Here is a 17985-nt window from a genome sequence, read left to right on the forward strand (position 1 = left end):
GGGTAGCAAGATTACTGGGAGGTAGTCGGGGCTTTGGGGCAGTCCTGGAATACCTGTAAATGCAAGAAACAGCCAAGAAATAGAGGGTACTGGCCAGGCCTTGCAACGTCACCGGGTTGGATGACAGAGTTGAAAACCAATCATAGGTATTAAGGACTGGAAACCAGCTAAAGGTGTCTGCTCATCTGCTGCTAATCCTCAGCTTCGGGTGCTACTGGCCCACTCTCAAAGCTCTTTTTGGGAAATGCAGACACTTTAGCCCAATGTTTTCCTGAACCTTCAAATTTGATTCTCTTACAGGGGGAGGGTGGGGCTACTTGATAGATGGCAGGGATTTTTTTTTTTTTAGGTGGGACCTGTTGCTTTATTTTCCTTATGCTGGATTCTCGTGAATACTGTGGGATAAAGCAAGAACAGGACCCTCTCCTACAGCTGGGGAGGATGGAAATCAGGACGCACAAAGTGGGGATCATCCAAAAAGAGGGATAGGAGGCAGCTGATTTGAGGAAAACTAGGGCAGGGACCGGTCCGCAGATACGGCACTCAGGATGCACACAAGGCCGGCAAATGCTGAGGTACATGACAGGATGAGCCAGTGCAGGGAGAGAAAGGAGGGGCTAGCCAGTCACAGGAAGAGGTTAAGAGCCACACAGAGTGCCCCGAAGTTGCTTTTCATTTAGCTCCCTAGCCATGCTCCACCCCAGATGACAATTATCCCCATTTCCCAACTCTGTATAGAGTGTGAGCTATGACCCCTTACTTCACCATAGGGTACTCCCCAGATCCTTCTAAAGTCAGCTCCTATCTCCCAATATTCCCATAGACAAACTCCTGTCTCTCATCAAGAGGAAAGGAGGCCTCTGCTCCCATTCTCTCAGCTGTCTATCAGCCTCCCTCACTGCCCAGTCTCTTTCTAGATCAGAATACACACCTCAGAGCTACCCTAGGGTATCTCAGTCCTTGTCCACCAAGCAGCGAAGTAATGACTCAAATGTCTCTCTTAGAGTGTACACTATAATCTTCCCTTCTACGAAGAACTAAGAAAACGACCCTTATTTGGGGAGTAATGAAAAACTGATGGTGTTTCTAGAAAAAGAAAACGTCTGGTTCACCAAAAAAATTATATCTGAAAATAGTTAACGGGCAGGACAGCAGGGTAGGGAATTTTGTAAAGGGGCAGGGATAGTGACTTCATGGAGAGTTCTTAGGCGCCAAGGGTCTCCTCAAAATAGCTTTTGAAAACTGGAAAATTGGTGTGCCTGGGACTCTGGAGTTTAACTCCAAGTCCCAGACTCCAGGAGGTGCCTAGCCCTACTCTCCAGACACCATTTCCTGGTCCAGAATCAAGTTTGCCTACTCCAGGCAGAGCGCGCGAGCTAGGCGGGGATGGGGCATCGTGCCTCTCAATCCCGAAGTCTCCCCGTCTTCTCAGACGCAGAGTGCATTGGCAAAACTTCGGGGGCTGAAGTGATGCTTCTTTAGGGAAACGAAAGTAAAGCGCTCTAAAGTTTCCAGCGCGGGTTCTTTTTGTTTCCCGCTATCCGCCCAATCTGAATCTGGGCGCTGAGCAAGGGCGGGGCGCAGGAGCCACCTCGGCGGAAACCGCCCCAGGCCGCCAGGGTGGCGGGAGGGGACTGCGTGGGGCAGAGTGCCGGCCCGCCCGCCCGCGCCCTCCCGCCCAGCGGGGACTACAGACCTCGAAGCCCGGACGGGCCGCGCGGGCTGGGCGGGGCGCGGCACGCTGAGCGCTGTCTCTGTGTGTCCCGCAGGAGGGGAGCCCGCATCGCCGCGCCCGGGCGGCGGGCGATGACCACCTAGGAGGCTGGCGCGAGCGGCAGACTAGCCGGGCGCGGTGACACGCGGCCATGGAGCCGGACCTCGCGGCGTCTGCCGAGGAGCACGCACCCCCGGGACGGCGGCGGAGGCGTCCTCGAAGAAGGCGCTGGGAGGGCAGGACGCGCACGGTGCGCTCCAACCTGCTGCCGCCCCTGGGCACCGAGGACTCAGCGGCCGGAGTCCCCAAGGGGGAGCGTTTGCTGATCCGTGGCTGCACTCAGCACCTGGTCGACAACCGCCTCAAGACCACCAAGTATACGCTGCTGTCCTTCTTGCCCAAGAACCTCTTCGAGCAGTTCCACCGCCTGGCCAACGTGTACTTCGTCTTCATCGCTCTGCTCAACTTTGTACCAGCGGTGAACGCCTTCCAGCCGGGCCTGGCACTGGCTCCTGTTCTGTTCATACTGGCGGTCACAGCCATCAAGGACCTGTGGGAGGACTATAGCCGTCACCGTTCTGACCACGAAATCAACAACCTGGACTGCCTTGTTTACAGCAGGTGAGCCTCTCTTGTCCACGTGGGGTCGAGCACTTCTGGGAAGTTGGTGCGGGGTGTGATGTTCACGAGGCCAGGGTGTCCCAAGGAGCAGCCCGGGCCCTGTGAAGTCATTTAACCTTAAAGGTGCATTGGCGCCCTAGACGCAGAGGGCCACACGGGGTCCCCCCCCCCCCCCCCGTCCCAAACTGACACTTACCCCTTAGCTTCTAAGCCAGAACAAACCCGTGGTTGGCATCTGGCAGCACCTGGGCAGCCTCACCCCCAACTGCTTCTACCTTATGCCAAGATGTGATCACCTGAAGTCCAGTCCTCAGTCCTTAGCCAGCCACCCTGGCGTTTAAACACACAGGGATATACAACTCCGGCTTAAATAAGAGCTGTCTTGGGATGAAAAGTTCTGATACACCTGGCATAGATCAGATTGAAGGTCCGGGGCACAAACAACAGTCTGTCCACTTATGTGAACTATGATTCGGCCACAGACTGAGTACCACTTGTTAGTCTCTTGGCTATCTCTCCTTGCCCCTCCCGCTCCCCTACCTCCTCTCTCCTTTTCCTTTCTTGTCTGTCTTCTCCTCTTTTCCCCAGTGTTTTTGAGATAGCTCTCTATGTAGCCTAGACAATTCCTGAGCTGGTAATGGTCTTCTTACCTCAGTGTTGGGCTTATAGTCTTGAGTGACCACACTGGCCAGTTTTCTTTCTCTATGTTGTCCTGGCTGTCCTGGAACTCATTCTGTAGACCAGGCTGGCCTCTAACTCGGAGAGTCCCCTGCCTCTGCCTCCTGAGTGCTGGGCTTAAAGGCATGTGCTACCACCACCACCAGGCTCTGACTGGTTTTCTTAATAAGAATTTTATTTCCAGATGGAAAGAGGCCTTGAGGGGCAGACTTGCTTCCAGGTTGGTGACAGGGAGTTACCTTCCAGTGGAAGTCTCCTACCCTTCTGTTCTCACACCCTCAGGCTAGAATGTCAGCCAGGGTTTCCTGGTGCACCGTCCCCCTTTATCCCCACCTGGATATCCACATAGAGGCAGGTCATCTTGGAGCTCTCTACCCAATAACTGAGGAAAGTTATGGCGTAGCCTTTAAAGCTCAGTTCAACATTTCTCTCTGGCTCACCTTGCTGGACATGGCCTTTTCTGGACACTGGTTGACGTTCTTCATGTCCAGCTTCCACTAGACCTGAAGGCACCTTAAGAAGCCCCTGCGTTTCCCTTGCGAACTGTGCCCCACACACGTGGGTGATGCTGTTGAGTCTTGGGATAGCTTACAAGCCAGGAAATCTCTTTCTTTATACTTGAGTTTTGATTTTTGTTTTTGAGAAGATTCTTGCTGTGTTGCCTAGGCCAACTTGAATCTTTTCACTGCCCGAGCAGTGCTGAAGTTCAGAGAAGCTCAGTCCCTTGCGGCTACTGCGGAGGGAGTGGTGCTGGGGCTCCAACAGGTTTCCCATCGTCCTATGCTTATGGTTTTCAAACTTCCTGTAAGAACCACTGGGGATACTTGTTAAAGTATCAGATTCAAACGTGTTACACTCCACAGGTCTTGGAAGAGACTCAGGAATAAGTACAAAATAGCAAAAAAGTGATATAGCAAAAAAGTGATTTTATTTTATCTATCTATCTATCTATCTATCTATCTATTTATTTTTAAGACAGGGTTTCTCTGTAGCTTTGGAGCTTGTCCTGGAACTCACTCTGTAGACCAGGCTGGCCTCACAGATTTCTGCCTGCCTCTGTCTCCTAAGTACTGGGATTAAAGTTGTGCGCCACCAGACAAAAAAGGTGATTCTTATGTGATGGCCCACGTTTGAGTAACACCCCCCTTGCTTGCCCTGGAAAGATGCTCATTGGACAGCCACCAGACATGGTGATGTGGATGGCAAGGGCTGTGGAATTTCCTGAGTCCTGCTCACCAGAAGCCTTAGCAAGGGAGTGAGAAATCTTTTATACAAAAGCCTGCAGTGTCTCCAGCTCCTGTAGGTCATGTATCTGTTTTCGCACGCTCTAGCTGGTCTCTGAGTCTGTGTACTCGGAGTTCCCATTTCCAACCAGCCGAACACTCCAGTAACTTCCTTTGAAGAAATGCGCAAGTTTAAAGAAATAATTTAATTTCAGTTGACAAAGTGCTGCCTGTTTGTGATTTGGCCCTTGATCGCAGCCCCGTCCAATGGTTGAAATCTGAGGCAGGAATCTGGCAACGCAAAACTATACCCACCTAAATTTAGGTTCCCAGTTTGTTGCTGAGTGTCCAGTACAGCCTCCAGAGAGGCCTGTGATGTTCCCTGTCCTCCCTACCTCTAAGCTAAATTCTTGAATGGTTTCTCTTGGAGAGAATAGCCCTGCCACCATGAAAGGCCCCAGGGGAGTTAGTGGGCTTGTGAAGATGATGGTTGTACAAGGGTCTCACCTCAGGTATCTCAACTCCCTCTCTGACCTCATCATCATCCCAATGCAGAAGTTGCCATCATATTTTTTAATCAATTCCCAGCTGTGAGAAGGGCACTTAACCTAATGTCCCACTTCTCTTCCTTGTTATGGGAGGGCAGGTTAAATTCTTCCTGTCCCAGAAGCCTGAGATTGGTGTTATCAGGCTCTTGAGGGTAAAAGGAGGTAGAAAGAAGCTGGGCTCCATCCCTGAGAGAAGCCCAAAGCTGAGCTCCTGGACCCTGGTTTTCAGAGTGACTACCAGGAGATACCGCATAGAGAAGACAGATAAGAGCCTGGGGCTACCTTGTGACCAGAAGGGTGCAGGAAGAATTGGTGCTGCAAGTGAGGGATGGACACAAGCTTTGACCCATGGGTCACTGCACTGGGGGAGCCAGGAAGAAACCTGTCAGGTTAGTCTGGTTAGTGTCCTTATGAGCACAGCAAGCCGCAGGCCACCATGAAACGTGGAGGTCTGGCCTGTCTTGCGCCTATTCCAGGTGCCGTCACTTCAGTTACAGTGTGAAGGAGGTATTTATTCAATCAGAGTAGCTTTGTTTGTTTGAGGTGGGTGGTCTCTGCCTGGTGCCTAGGCTGGCCATGACTCCTGGGCTCAAGTATCCCCCTCTGCCTCAGTCACCAAGTAGCTGGGACTATAGTGGAGAGCCAGTATGTCGAGTTCAAAGCATGAGAGCCCTTAGCAGGGACCCTGTCCTCAAAGGTGGATTGATGACATGTGGCTCTGTATATGTTTTTGTGTGTGTCTGCTCCCCAGTGACAGGCTTTTGAGTGCCTGCCTTGCTCTGAGGATCCTCGGTGGTACTTGTCATCCAGTTCAGTTCCGGAAACCTTGCATCTCCCTTCCTAGGCATCTTGCATGCATCTTCCTAGGCAAAGCATCCGAAGCAGCGGTCATCAGCCTCTGTTCTTGTTCTGAATGCATCCTATCCTCCAGTGGTTTGCAGACTCTATTTAGGAAGTTCTCCTGAGCCACACCAGTAGACTGGAGAAATATCTGTCTCTAGGCCAGGGATTGATTGTCCTAAGCTGGCTAGCACCAGTTAAGAATGTGTTGTGATGTCAATCTACAGTAGGAAGTGTACTGACGTGGGATTCCCCTCTTTATGCTGTGAATATGTTTTATTACCATTGGTTCATAAAGAAGCTGCTTTGGCCTATGGCAGAGCAGAATATAGTAAGTGATATATAAGTGATTATATATGTGGTGTATATATATATATATAGTAACTGATATAAGTGACAATAATATAAGCGATTAGTGGTCATAGTCAATCTCTTAAAAAAGAACATGAATAAGTAGAGGACTAATTTATTTGTTTTTTTTTTTTTTTTTTTGGTTTTTTCGAGACAGGGTTTCTCTGTGGCTTTGGAGCCTGTCCTGGAACTAGCTCTGTAGACCAGGCTGGTCTCGAACTCACAGAGATCCGCCTGCCTCTGCCTCCCGAGTGCTGGGATTAAAGGCGTGCGCCACCATCGCCCGGCTTAGAGGACTAATTTAAAGAACAGTATCTGGCCCAGGGTAATAAGGATGAAGGTCTCTTTTAGGCAGAGTTTCTCCAGAGCATCTAAATGGTCTTTTTGCAGATGTATCTGGAATAAATGGAGCTGTTGTAGGGTGAGATCATTGGAAAATTTTGTTTGAGTGTAGGCTCAAGCTCAGTAAGTAAAATATTTAAAAGGCAGGGTGAAAACAAGGTATGAGGATATGAAGGAGGAAAGCGAGTCAGAGTGATAGGGATCCAGAGGAATTTTTTCTAGTCTCTGTATCTCTAGGCCCTGTTTCAAGCCAGTTAGAATTTGTTGGCCTGGAAGTATTGTTTGAGTATCCTTGGCAGCAGTCAGATCTAGTCCTTTTTGAATTTGGAGTGTTGAAGGTCCAGGAGTCGAGCTGGTCCTGAAAGATGTTAAGCTGGTGTGAGTTGGTGATACCAGGGAGGCGAATTGATGCAAAGGAGGCTTCAGTTTAGCCTCTTTAGTAACAGTGTCCATAGTGACAAGAAGAGGGATGAGTTGGATGGACCATGCCTCATCAGGCCCCTTTAGAGATCATCCGAATTGCTTTTAGGGGTTTGAGGGCTTCGATCTCTTGGGAACTACTTCAAGGCTAACAAATGGGCAATGAGGGGAGCAGCAGTTAGAGTGCCTCAGAAGAGGGTCCCCGTCCCACAGGATAAGACTTAACAGCTGTCATAGAGATAGAGCTTAAGTCAGGAGACAATTACTGTCCCCATCATTGTGGGGGAATATTCAGAGACAAAGATACATGAGGAAAACATATACATCAAAATTATCATGAGTTAAATTCAGTTCTACAACTGGCTGGACCTACCTGCTTGTTTACATCAGACTTCTGCATAAGGAACGAGCACCTTGGAAGCTTTGTGAAAGAAGTCAGATACAGTCAGCATCCAAGGAATGAATCTGAGCAGAAAAAGTATCTAAGTGGTATTCCTTGCTTTCACATTTGACGAACATCATGTATCTGCTTTAAATATTTACAAATATTAATGCCAGCTATTACTTAAAACGTTTTGATAAGCTAATTTTTTAAAAAAAATTTGGGACTGTTACCTTAAATGACTGTGTCTAATATCTGAAAACATGACAATACGTATGTTGCTAACGTCAACTTGTTATACCTGTAACCCAAGATTATATGGCAAATACATTTTATGTCTCTCAGGTCCCATACCAGTCGGGTGGTAGCTTAGGTACAAGGCTCCCCTGTTCACAGCAGCCTCATGTGCTGGGCTTGGGAGGCATTGAGGACAGAGAAATTGCTGTTTGCCTCTCTGTAGTTTGAGCCACTTAGGATGGGGGATTCTGAAGTCCTTCATTGGAGAAGACAATTTAATTCTAAGTTGTATTCCCCCAAAAGAAATGATTTTCAATTTCCAGTGGAAAAACAAACTGATAGTTACTGTCTTTCTCGTCTCTTTGTTAGAACACTCTAGAACATCCCAATTTACTACCCAAGTCAGCAACTGCCATGTCAAGAGTCAGATTTATTTTACGTTTTCTAAAATTAACCCTACTAACAGAACCTTTAAAAAAATCTCTACATTCCCATCCCATACTCTCAGCCAACAGATGAAAGATGAAAGTAGTCCGTCATATCAAATCAGTAATAAATAATTTATAGTCTAGACTGAATTAAGGAAGGCTAAAGCCAACTCTTTGTTCCTTTTGCCCATGGACAAATTCCTAGGTCCCACGTACTGACAGCAGTAAGCTTGTTTCTCACTTTCATTCATTTAAAAAATAAACATAATTTGTAAAGCACAAGTAACAAAATTATGTGGGCTTTAACAAGTATTGGCTTTTGGAATTTTTTTTTTTTTTTAAGAAAACATCTAAAAGGATCACGGCCAAAGCCTGTGCACTCCTTGAATCATTTATTACTCTGTAGATAAAAGCAATTCTCAAAGACATTGCTTGAATATTCTGGATACGTTTCCCAAGCTGTGATTGTGATATCCAAGGGTCTGGTATCCTCCTCTACTGGAGGAACAAGGATGGCTACGGTGTAGTCATTGAGATTAGCTTCTGCTAAGAGGAAGAACCAAATGCCAGGGTCAAGGGCATTCCAAGTTGAACTGTCACTCAATTGGGTGGTAGCTTAGGTACAAGGCTCCCCTGTTCACACAGCAGCCTCATGTGCTGGGCTTGGGAGGCATTGGAGGCAGAGAAATTGCTGTTTGCCTCTCTGTAGTTTGAGCCATTTAGGATGGGGGATTCTGAAGTCCTTCACTGGACAAGGGAATCCATTCTCCTGTCATGTGATATGTGAGAAATAATTCATCTTTAGATAAGGGGGAGGTTGTTCCTGGTCTGGCCTACACGGCTAGAGCTGGTCTGGCCTATGCGGCCGGAGGCAAAGGCAGTAGACTTCTGAGAGGTCTTATTTCCCTTGCAGCTTTGTCCTGTAATGAGGCTATCAAGCAATGTACTTTGGTGGGATGGGGCTCCATCCAAGATAACTTGTGCTGCACCCAAGGGAACTGCTTGAACTTGGGGGTGTCCTGCCATGCAAGTGTATTGTTAATTTAACCCACTTTCTCAAGCATTGATTTCTTTATAACCAATTTTTAAAAGGTATCCGATTTTGAATTTTGAATATTGTTTTACCCTAAGGAACTGCAAATTGACATTAAACTTGTTTTGACTTACTTATTTCAGGCTTGACTTTGACCACATGTACAGAATAATATATGATCGGTGATAACAGAAGAATAAAAAATTGAGAATAAAAATTAGTCTCTCTCCCCAAGTTTATCTAGCTTCCCAGAGGTAGTTTCTTGATGAAGGACTCTACACTTCCCAGATTCCTTTGTAGATTACAGAAGTCATATCTGGTCCCATATAAGGGGACAACGCTCGTCTTTCCCCTCATGGTGAATGAACATGGTCCTATCTAAGGTGGGACCAAACCGCTCTTTCTTTCTTACGTCCATCTCTCTACCGCTGCCTGTTTAAATCAGTCTAACACGCTGGAGACATTCTCATCCTTTCATCTGTGGGCACTGTAGGAGCCAGCCATGATAAGCTAGGCACCAGGTATTGATAGGCTAACCTTGGGCAGCCATGCCTGAAGTCGAGTGTAGAGTAGATGGGCTGCCCGGCATGTGGAGCTCTGGTGCTTGGGCCCCACCTCTCCCTCATCCCCCTACCTAATTTATCACATCCCTTCACCCTACCTGAGTTATCTTGTTTTTCCTGCTACGGGGGATTAAACCAAGTCTCACACATTCTAAGGGTTTGTTCGACAACTAAGATACGCTTGCGTTTTGACTTTGTTTTCGATCTACTGCATGGCGTATTGACAGTCCTTCGCCCTGACTCTTCTGGGCTTCTTGTGTGGATCTGATGGGATGTCTTCCTATCATTAATTGGGAAAACAGTCTGGAATTCTATCTAGCTCCCTGTCTGTCTATCTGTCTGTCTGTCCTTCTGTCCGTCCGTCCATCCACCCACCTACCCACCCTGGAATTACCCTCTTCCATTTCCTTTATTCTCTGTTGCTCCAGGGAGCCAGGATTACCTCTGACCTGTGCTTCCCCAAGCTTCATAATTTGTTGTTTCAGGAGAACTGAGACAGGGACACTTTCTTTACCAAAACTTCCAAATGTTTTTGTTTTCTTCTATGATGCCCCACAGCGGGCCCTCCTGCTCCTCTTCTGCCTTTGTGCCTTTCTTTTCTTTTCCTGGTGAGCCTGCTTCTTCCTCTCCAGGGCTTTGAACCCCTGGGCCACAGTCCCCACCTCCCATCCCCTATTCTCAAGGATACCTGCCATAATTTACCTTTTAAAAGGGAGACAACAGGGTGTAGTTTGAGGGTTTTTGACTGGGAGGAAGTAGCTTTGTCTTAATGGGCCTCAGTAAAGCCCTGATTCTCCAGCCTTTCTTTTTATGGTAATTAACTCCTAAGGGGTGGCAAAACTGTTTACAACTCTAGTGTAACCAGGGAAATAGTGTTAGCAGGGAACCAAGGACTGCAGATCCAAAACCTCTGAAGTTACTGTCCTGTGGCCTGAGTTGCTTTGTCTGTGTTCCCACCTATCCATTCGGTTCTCGAAGACAGGGTCTCCCGGTGTGGTGCTGTGTGGTCTCACAAATGTAGCCCTCCTACCTCAGCTATATAGCGCCATCCTCTTAGTTTTTGAAGCAGTTCTCAGTAATCAAGACATTTCATCTGTAAATGCTTTTTTTTTTAAAGTTGCAATAAATGAAACTACAAATACTATTGTATCAGTAAAATTGTTACTAAGTTCTTTCCGTTATTAAGTTGCCCAGTCTGTGTTAGAATGTCCACAGGTCATACAAATGGTTTCATTTTTCCCTTTGCATGTTTGAATCTGATCCACATAAAATCTACTGATTGCAATTAGCTGGACAATTTTGAAGTCTCTTCCAATATGTAGATTCCTCTTGTCTTTGGCCTCAGAGTTTCTTTTCAGCAGTTGGGCTATCTGTGGCTTGCACACCGCTGCTGACTCCTGCTGTTTTCTTAGTGTGTTGCTACCGAAACAGTTATGAAGTGGCAGGGTTGTTCTGGACAATTCCGTAGAGCTGCATAAGGCCCAGGCTTATACTTGCTCAGGCCTGAGCGTAACCACATTCAGAGGTGCTGTCCGCACTTCCTTTAGAGATGAGTGTCATTTCCTTCCTGCTGTGTGACAGGGCAAGGCTTGGGTCCATCCTGCACCTCCTGAGTTGCTGGAGGGTGGCAATGGTGGTGATGTTATTCTTGCTTCCTGGGAGTGCTGACTTTAACTGTGCAGCTCAAATAGAAAAAGAGAGAGAGAGAGAGAGAGAGAGAGAGAGAGAGAGAGAGGAGGCTTGGTGTTGTGTCTCTGTTCTCTCCCAATGAGCAATAATTTGTTTGCTAAAGTTTATTAACTTTACATTGAAATAATTTTAGATTCACAGGAAGTTATAAAAAAAGTGCAGTGTTCTTGTATACCCTCTTATTACTCCTCCCCAGAGAAATGGGGAGATGGGGCTTGGGTCCATCCTGCACCTCCTGAGTTGCTGGAGGGTGGCAATGGTGGTGATGTTATTCTTGCTTCCTCCCTGTGTGGTGCTGAGTATTGAACCCAGGGCTTACTCTACCACTGAGCTTCGTCCTCAGGCCCCTTGGTCAACTTGTCCACTTTGAGCTAATGCTAACATCTCCCCATTTCTCTGGCTTCACTGCAAAGGCCGAAGTGGAAGCTAACATCTGTACAAAGCTATGCGTTTGTATTTTTTCTTCCTGGTGTTGGGTGCTCCTCCAGAAAGCTTTCTTTCCAGCTTCAAAAACATTAATAAGCTACATTTTTTTTTGCATCTCAAACAGTCTTTCTATGGATGCACTCAGGCGTTTGGGTCACTCATCCTATGCTCTGCCACGTTGCTAACTTGTGCTATTGGCAGCGCTTGATTTGTTGCGTTCCCTGTGCTTTTTTACGTCATATCTACAGATAGTTGTACTTCTTCATTCCAAACGTCTCTTACATTTCTTGTTTCATGAGCTTGGCCAGAAGTCCGGGACAATGTTGTATAAGAAATGGCAGAAATTGATGTCTTATTTGTGATCCTCCAGGAAATATTGTGCTTCACCATTAAGTATGGTGTGTGTGTGTGTGTGTGTGTGTGTGTGTGTGTGTGTGAGAGAGAGAGAGAGAGAGAGAGAGAGAGAGAGAGAGAGAGAGAGTATTTTGCTCGGTACCAGATTTGGCCTTGCATGTGTTAGGCAGGTGCTATATCAGAGTTAGACCTCTAGCTCTGTTTTTTATACATTCTATACATGTATAAAAATAAACATACACATGCACAAACACACACTCACTCAGAGGATTAAGCTTAAGGCCTTTTGCACACTAAGTGTGTGCTCCACTCTTGAGCTACACTTCCAGGCTGCAAAATCCTTTTTTGATATTCATAGGTGGAACATGAAGGAACTTCTGCAACATGGTAAATAGTATGTGTAAAATCTCTCTCTCTCTCTCTCTCTCTCTCTCTCTCTCTCTCTCTCACACACACACACACACACACAAACATAGCTTTGGAGTGGGAGTGGTGGATGTGGGATTTTTCTGTATCTATTGAGAAGATCATGCAGGCTTGTCATTGAATCAGTATGATTTTCAAGTGAAATTGCAAAATTATTTGCCTACAAATGACCATGTACATTAATACATTAATACACTATTCTCTGAGTGCCCAACATGTGTAACACAGTTAGACAGCTCAATGCTCTGTCCATGTGCATTAAGAAAAGTTCATTTCATGAAGTCCATGAAAAAAGATCCCCGTCGCTTAACACCGCGCTCTTGCCCTGGTCCATGGCCTGAAGTTCTGAGGTGTGGTGGGCTGCCTGTAATTTTTGAGCTGAGGGTGCATCTGAATCTTCCAGCTGACTCTGTTTTTGCTTAGTGTGCATTTCACGGTGTGTTTCTCTTTGAGAATTCACACTTTGGCAATGTAGAAAGAAGATTCCCGTGCACTGTCTTTATCCACAGGGACAAGGCTCTTATGTCTCAGTTTTCTTCAGCATGACACATCAGGAATGAAAAAGCCATCTTGAGCCATCCAGAACTACAACATTTGATGTTTTTGCTTGCAGGTCTGGGCACAGCGGCTTCCACCTCTCGTTGTCCAGACACACACTAGAGTCTCTATGTAGATCTTAGCAGCAACCAAAAGAGACGTTGGGTGTACTGGTATCTCCGCCCCAGCCCTGCTTTTCTGCCTGGTGGCCTTTCCAACCCTGACATCCTAGGGAGATGTCACCTCCCTCAATCCTTGGGCTTTTCCCTCAGCACATGGGGAATTTTAAAACTGCTAATTCAGTTTTTCTCAGACCAGTCATATTTTGTATTTTTTTTTTGAGTTACTTGCGGTAGTTCACGCCAAGTCGTCTAGAGGTGTGTTCGTTGCGTCTATCTTACTGTGCACAGTTCTTTATATTTCTTTTTTCATTAGTTTGATGATGTATCTTCTCTTACTAGTTTTAAGTTTTGTTTCTGCAAAAAAAAATCATAGATTGTAAAATAGTGGTTTCATATGTTTTCTAGACAGATACAATTATATACTTTGTTCTTATTTGTTCCCGGCCTCATGTGCTCTCTCCCTTCCTTTTGCTGGTCTCTCTCCGTTCCCCAATAGCCCCTGCTCTCACACTGTGTATCTTCCATAACTGCTTGTTGCCCATCACCATCCCCTGCAGATCCCTCCTTTCCAGGGTTCCAGTTCCATTCTCCTTTACAGCTAAATATTACCAACGACATTTTCTTAATCCGTTCATATATTAGTGAGCATCCGGGCTCCCATTTTTTTTTTTATTTTTTTAATAGAGCAGCAATACACATGGATGCGCAGGTCTCTGTTTGCTGACTTAGGATCCTTTGGATATATACCTAAGAGCGGGTGGTTGCACCATGCAGGAGCTCTATTTTCAGCCCTGGGTGGGACCAGCATGCTGGTGTCCAGAGTGGCCGCGCAGCTAACATCCCTCAGCGTAGCAGCAGCATTTGATGTCACTTGCTAATGACAGCCATTCTGACCACGGTGAGATGGACTTCAATTTGTGTCTCCCTGGTTACTAAAGACATGGAGTGCTTTTGAAATAATTCTTGATTATTTGTATTCCCTTCTCCGCAATATGACTATTCTGTTTGTTAGTACTTTAATGACTAGAGGATCCGGGAGATGACAGGTTATGAGTACTTAATTTTTTTGAATTCTTTATAGATTCTTAGTATGTATTAGTCCCTTACTGTCTGCTGTGAGAAAACACCTTAATAAAAGCAGCTTAAGAGAATTTTTTTCTTGACTTGAGCAATAAGGGGCTGTCGTGGTGGGGTAGAGGCATGGCAGCAAGCCGAAGGCATGGTGGCCGGAACTGAGGACTGGGAGATGCCATCTTTCACTGTAAGAATGAAGGGAAGATAGCCAACTAGAAGTGGGGTGGACTATCGACTCTCAAAGTCCACCTCTTGCGACGTACTTTCTCCCAGGATGTGTTTTGGGTTTATTTTATTGAATGAGATTTTCATCCAAGCATATAATTTGTTTAAATCAAACTCAGCCCCATGTCCTCTCTTCCTACCCCTCCCCTGTTCCCTACCGTTACCCTCTCTGGATCCTCTTCTTTGTCCTAGCATTTTATTTAGTTTTCTCCGCCTAGCTCTGTTCCCCTATAGCTCTGCTACAGGCCCAAAGCAGTTTCTTTGTTAACCAATGGTATTCACATCATACAGAGGGGAATCCCACATCACCCAGGAGACATTTCCCTGAAGGAAACTGATTCTGCCTCTCCTCCCTTGCCTGCAGCTCCTCATCTAAGGGTGTGACTCCTTGCCTCCATCCATGCTGGGATCTTGTCTGTCTTAATTGTGTATGTGTGTTGCCATGGCCATTGTCAGTTAGTATGCACAATTGCCCTGTGATGGCTGGGAAATAGTTTTTCCTCATAGTCATCCCGCTCAGCGAGATGACGACTAAGCCTTGACAGTAGGAGCAAGAGATACAGACGTCTCATTTACTGCTGACCACTCTGCAATCTCTTTCTCTCTGTGTCTTGACCATTTGGCGCTTCTGTGTGAATCGCCATGTACTGTGAAAAGCAGCTTCTCCGATGACTGTTGAGAGACACACTAATAGATTGGTGTAGCAAGCCAATAGCAGTCTGCTTAGTACCATGTCTGTCTTTACCAGAGTGATAGCAGTGGGTTCTTTCTTAAGCTCTATGATATGCCTGGCCTCAGATTCCTGGCCCTATTAGTAGTGGCAGGCATATGTTATACCTTGTGGAATGGACCTTAAATCCAGCCATAAAGTTGTTGGTCAGTCTCTTAATATTCATGCTGCAGCTGCGGCAGCGAGCGTGGGGTGCCTGGCAGGGCATCATTCCACTTACAGGTAGGTAAGTGAGCATGACCACTCTCCTAACACCGTGAGAGCTAGCCAGGAGGTGTGACGTTTCCAGTTCAGTACCAGCCTGCTTTCTCCACATGCTATGGCTTGAAGGTGTGGGATTTTCCCAGTAGAGTCTTACCATCAAGTTCTCCAAGGTGATCAAGATCAGCAGCACTAGCCTGTTGTTTAGGGGAGCAGTCTGTTGGATCCCACTGACCAACAACTCCAAAAGAAACAGCTCATTCCTGGCATTCGTCTTTTTATTTGCTAGCCCACGGTGTCTCAGAGAGTCCCCCACCCTCCAACTTCATTTAAACCCCTTTTAAACATGTGTTTCTCTCTCTCTCTCTCTTTTTCTTTCTCTCTCCCTCCCTCCTCTGTAAATATATATTAGGAAGCTTCTTATAGTAATAGGTTTTCCAAAAGAGTTCAGTGTTACTTCTCTAGCCCCATCTTGAATCTACCCTGCCTTCCAGGCCTCCATCCTACTCAATCCCCCTCTGTTATTTCCCGTGGCCACGCCAGCTATCTCCTATCAACCCTCTCCAAAAGCTGCCTACCTGCAGGTGGATCCGTGAGTTAAACCCAGGGCTTTGTATATGGTAGGCAAGTGCCCAGCTACCTCGCTACACGCCTTCCCCACCCTGTAGATATTCTTGTAACGGATATTCGTGAGTCGATAGAAAACATCAGAGTTCAAAAGAACCAAAAGGTATCACCTCCAATCCTTTCCCATGATCCTTGTTTCAGGCTCATTCTTACATATTTCCTACTTCATGGCTCGATAAATAGATGTCCCTGCTATTTCTAATGCAGTTCTTCTGTGGCTGAAGCTCCCGTGGCCTAACTTGATCCCGACAATCATTATGGTGACCATCACAGAAGAGAGTCTGTCTTTCCTTCTGAGAGTCGTCAGGTGTCCTAGAGGGGCAACACTCTCTGGCGTGTGGCCAGTATTTAACTATCGCAGTGACTTCCATAGTTCCTGGAACTTGATGCTCATTGGCCGTGACTGCTGAGTGTGGGTAGTCTTGTTCATCTTGTGATGGTTCCCTCCCCGAGACCATTCAGGCAGATGTTGGAAAGCATTTTTAGAAGAGTATTCTGGAGACAAGGCTTATTACCCACACATCTGGATTCTTCGGCTAAGGGGAGGTTTAGATAGTGGGAGCTGCAGGTTCTTGCCCTTCACAGTTTATTGGCCAGTTTCTTGCTGCTGAGTTCTGGGAACAGGGGAGCTGAGAAGGCTTATTTGTCTGTTTGTCTAAGACCTCCCTGCTATATATAGCAGAGTGAAATAAATTACAGGAAAAAATGCAGATGCTATTTTTGTTTCCACATTTTTAGAACGCCCTTAGCCTTCAGTGTGAACTTGTTCTGCATCTTGCTGAAGTACAGTTCGTATATGTTGCCCTGTGCACACCCTCTGGCCATGCTTCCCCTGGAGATAGTAGGTGTCGGAATACTTTGCAGGCCGAATTGGTTTCTCATGGTAATGAGGAGATATTTTAGGTATTTTGCTTACATTAAGTTGGCCGGTGATAATTAGAATCTCTACGAAGCAGAGGCCTTGCCGCAGGTAGGTGCTGGGTAACTGCTGCTTAATACAGTCACTCTCCTCGTATAAACCTGGGAGCGTTACAGCCTGATAATCTCAGTGCAGATAGAAGCCCTTCCATGCACTGTGAGGAATAAGGGCTAGAACATGAGAAGGGGAGAGAAGATCACCTGACAGGCAGGTGGACGTTTGAAGAGGTCCGTGTATCTCTTCCTAGCCATACAGGAATTTCCTTACTACGAAGACCTTTATGTCACAGCGTGTCCAGTCTTCAGCTCTGCAACACGATCTAGATGTTCTTCTAGCTGTTCGTTTAGATGATCAAGATATCTAATGAGAGCGAAGACCAAGCTCTCATTAGCTTCTCTAGTTTTATTATGAGTATAATACAGAGCGTGGATAGCATGTGGTGCCAGGATGACCTTGGGGACTGTACACAACTCTAGAATGAATTTGAAGACCACACACAACCCCAGGATGACTTTGAAGTCTGCACCCAATCCCAGGATGGCCTTGGGGACTGTGCACACAATCCCAGGATGGCCTTGGGGACTGCGCACACTCCCAAAATGACCTTGGGGACTGCACACAACCCCAGGATGACCTTGGGGACTGCACACAATTCCAGCATGACCTTGGGAACTGCACACAACCCCAGGATGACTTTGAAAACTGCACACAATCCCAAGATGGTCGTGGGGACTGCACACAAAATTTTTCTTTTTTTCTTCGCTCTCTCTCTTTCTCTGTCTCTCACTCTTTGTCTGTCTGTCTGTCTGTCTCTGGTTTTTTTGAGACATGCTCTTTCTGGTTGTTTTTTTTTTTTTTTTTTTTTTTTTGAGACAGGGTTTCTCTGTGTAACAGTCCTAGCTATCCTGGAACTAGCTCTTGTAGATCAGGCTGGCCTTGCACTCACAGAGATCTACTTGCCTCTGCCTCCCAAGTGCTGGGATTAAAGGTGTGACCACCACCATCCGGCACAAAATCTTTCAAAAAAGTAGAATTAAGGCATTGTTTGGATTAGCAAGTTAACAGTGTTGTATATAAGATAGCTTACTTAGTAAACATAGTTTTGTTTCCATTTTGAGACAATCTCACTTTTGTAGTCCCAGAGAACCCAGAACTCACTATGAAGTCCAGGCTGTCCTGGAGCTCCCAGTAATCTGTCTTCCTTAGCCTAAATGCTTTTGTTTTAAAAACATATGATTTTAATACTCTGACCCACTTAGTGGTGCCTTTGAGATG

At 46.4% G+C, this 17985-nt stretch overlaps 1 protein-coding gene across 2 annotated transcripts in view; it reads left to right on the top strand.

The window, feature by feature from the left end:
- The first annotated feature begins 1658 nt into the window (after nt 1-1658).
- The window catches only part of Atp10a (ATPase phospholipid transporting 10A (putative)), a 160887-nt gene continuing 144560 nt past the window's right edge, over nt 1659-17985 (top strand). For both annotated transcript variants that reach the window (XR_005974984.1, XM_041659830.1), the window contains exon 1: nt 1659-2335. Coding sequence is in view for 1 of the 2 variants with exons in the window: in XM_041659830.1 (XP_041515764.1) it covers nt 1866-2335 (470 nt within the window). In the remaining variant the exon portion in view is untranslated. The remainder of the gene's footprint in view (nt 2336-17985) is intronic.

This window comes from Microtus oregoni, unplaced genomic scaffold, assembly GCF_018167655.1.
Source record: "Microtus oregoni isolate MIOR12 unplaced genomic scaffold, Mior012 000000F_ref0000247, whole genome shotgun sequence".
NCBI classification, from domain to species: domain Eukaryota; kingdom Metazoa; phylum Chordata; class Mammalia; order Rodentia; family Cricetidae; genus Microtus; species Microtus oregoni.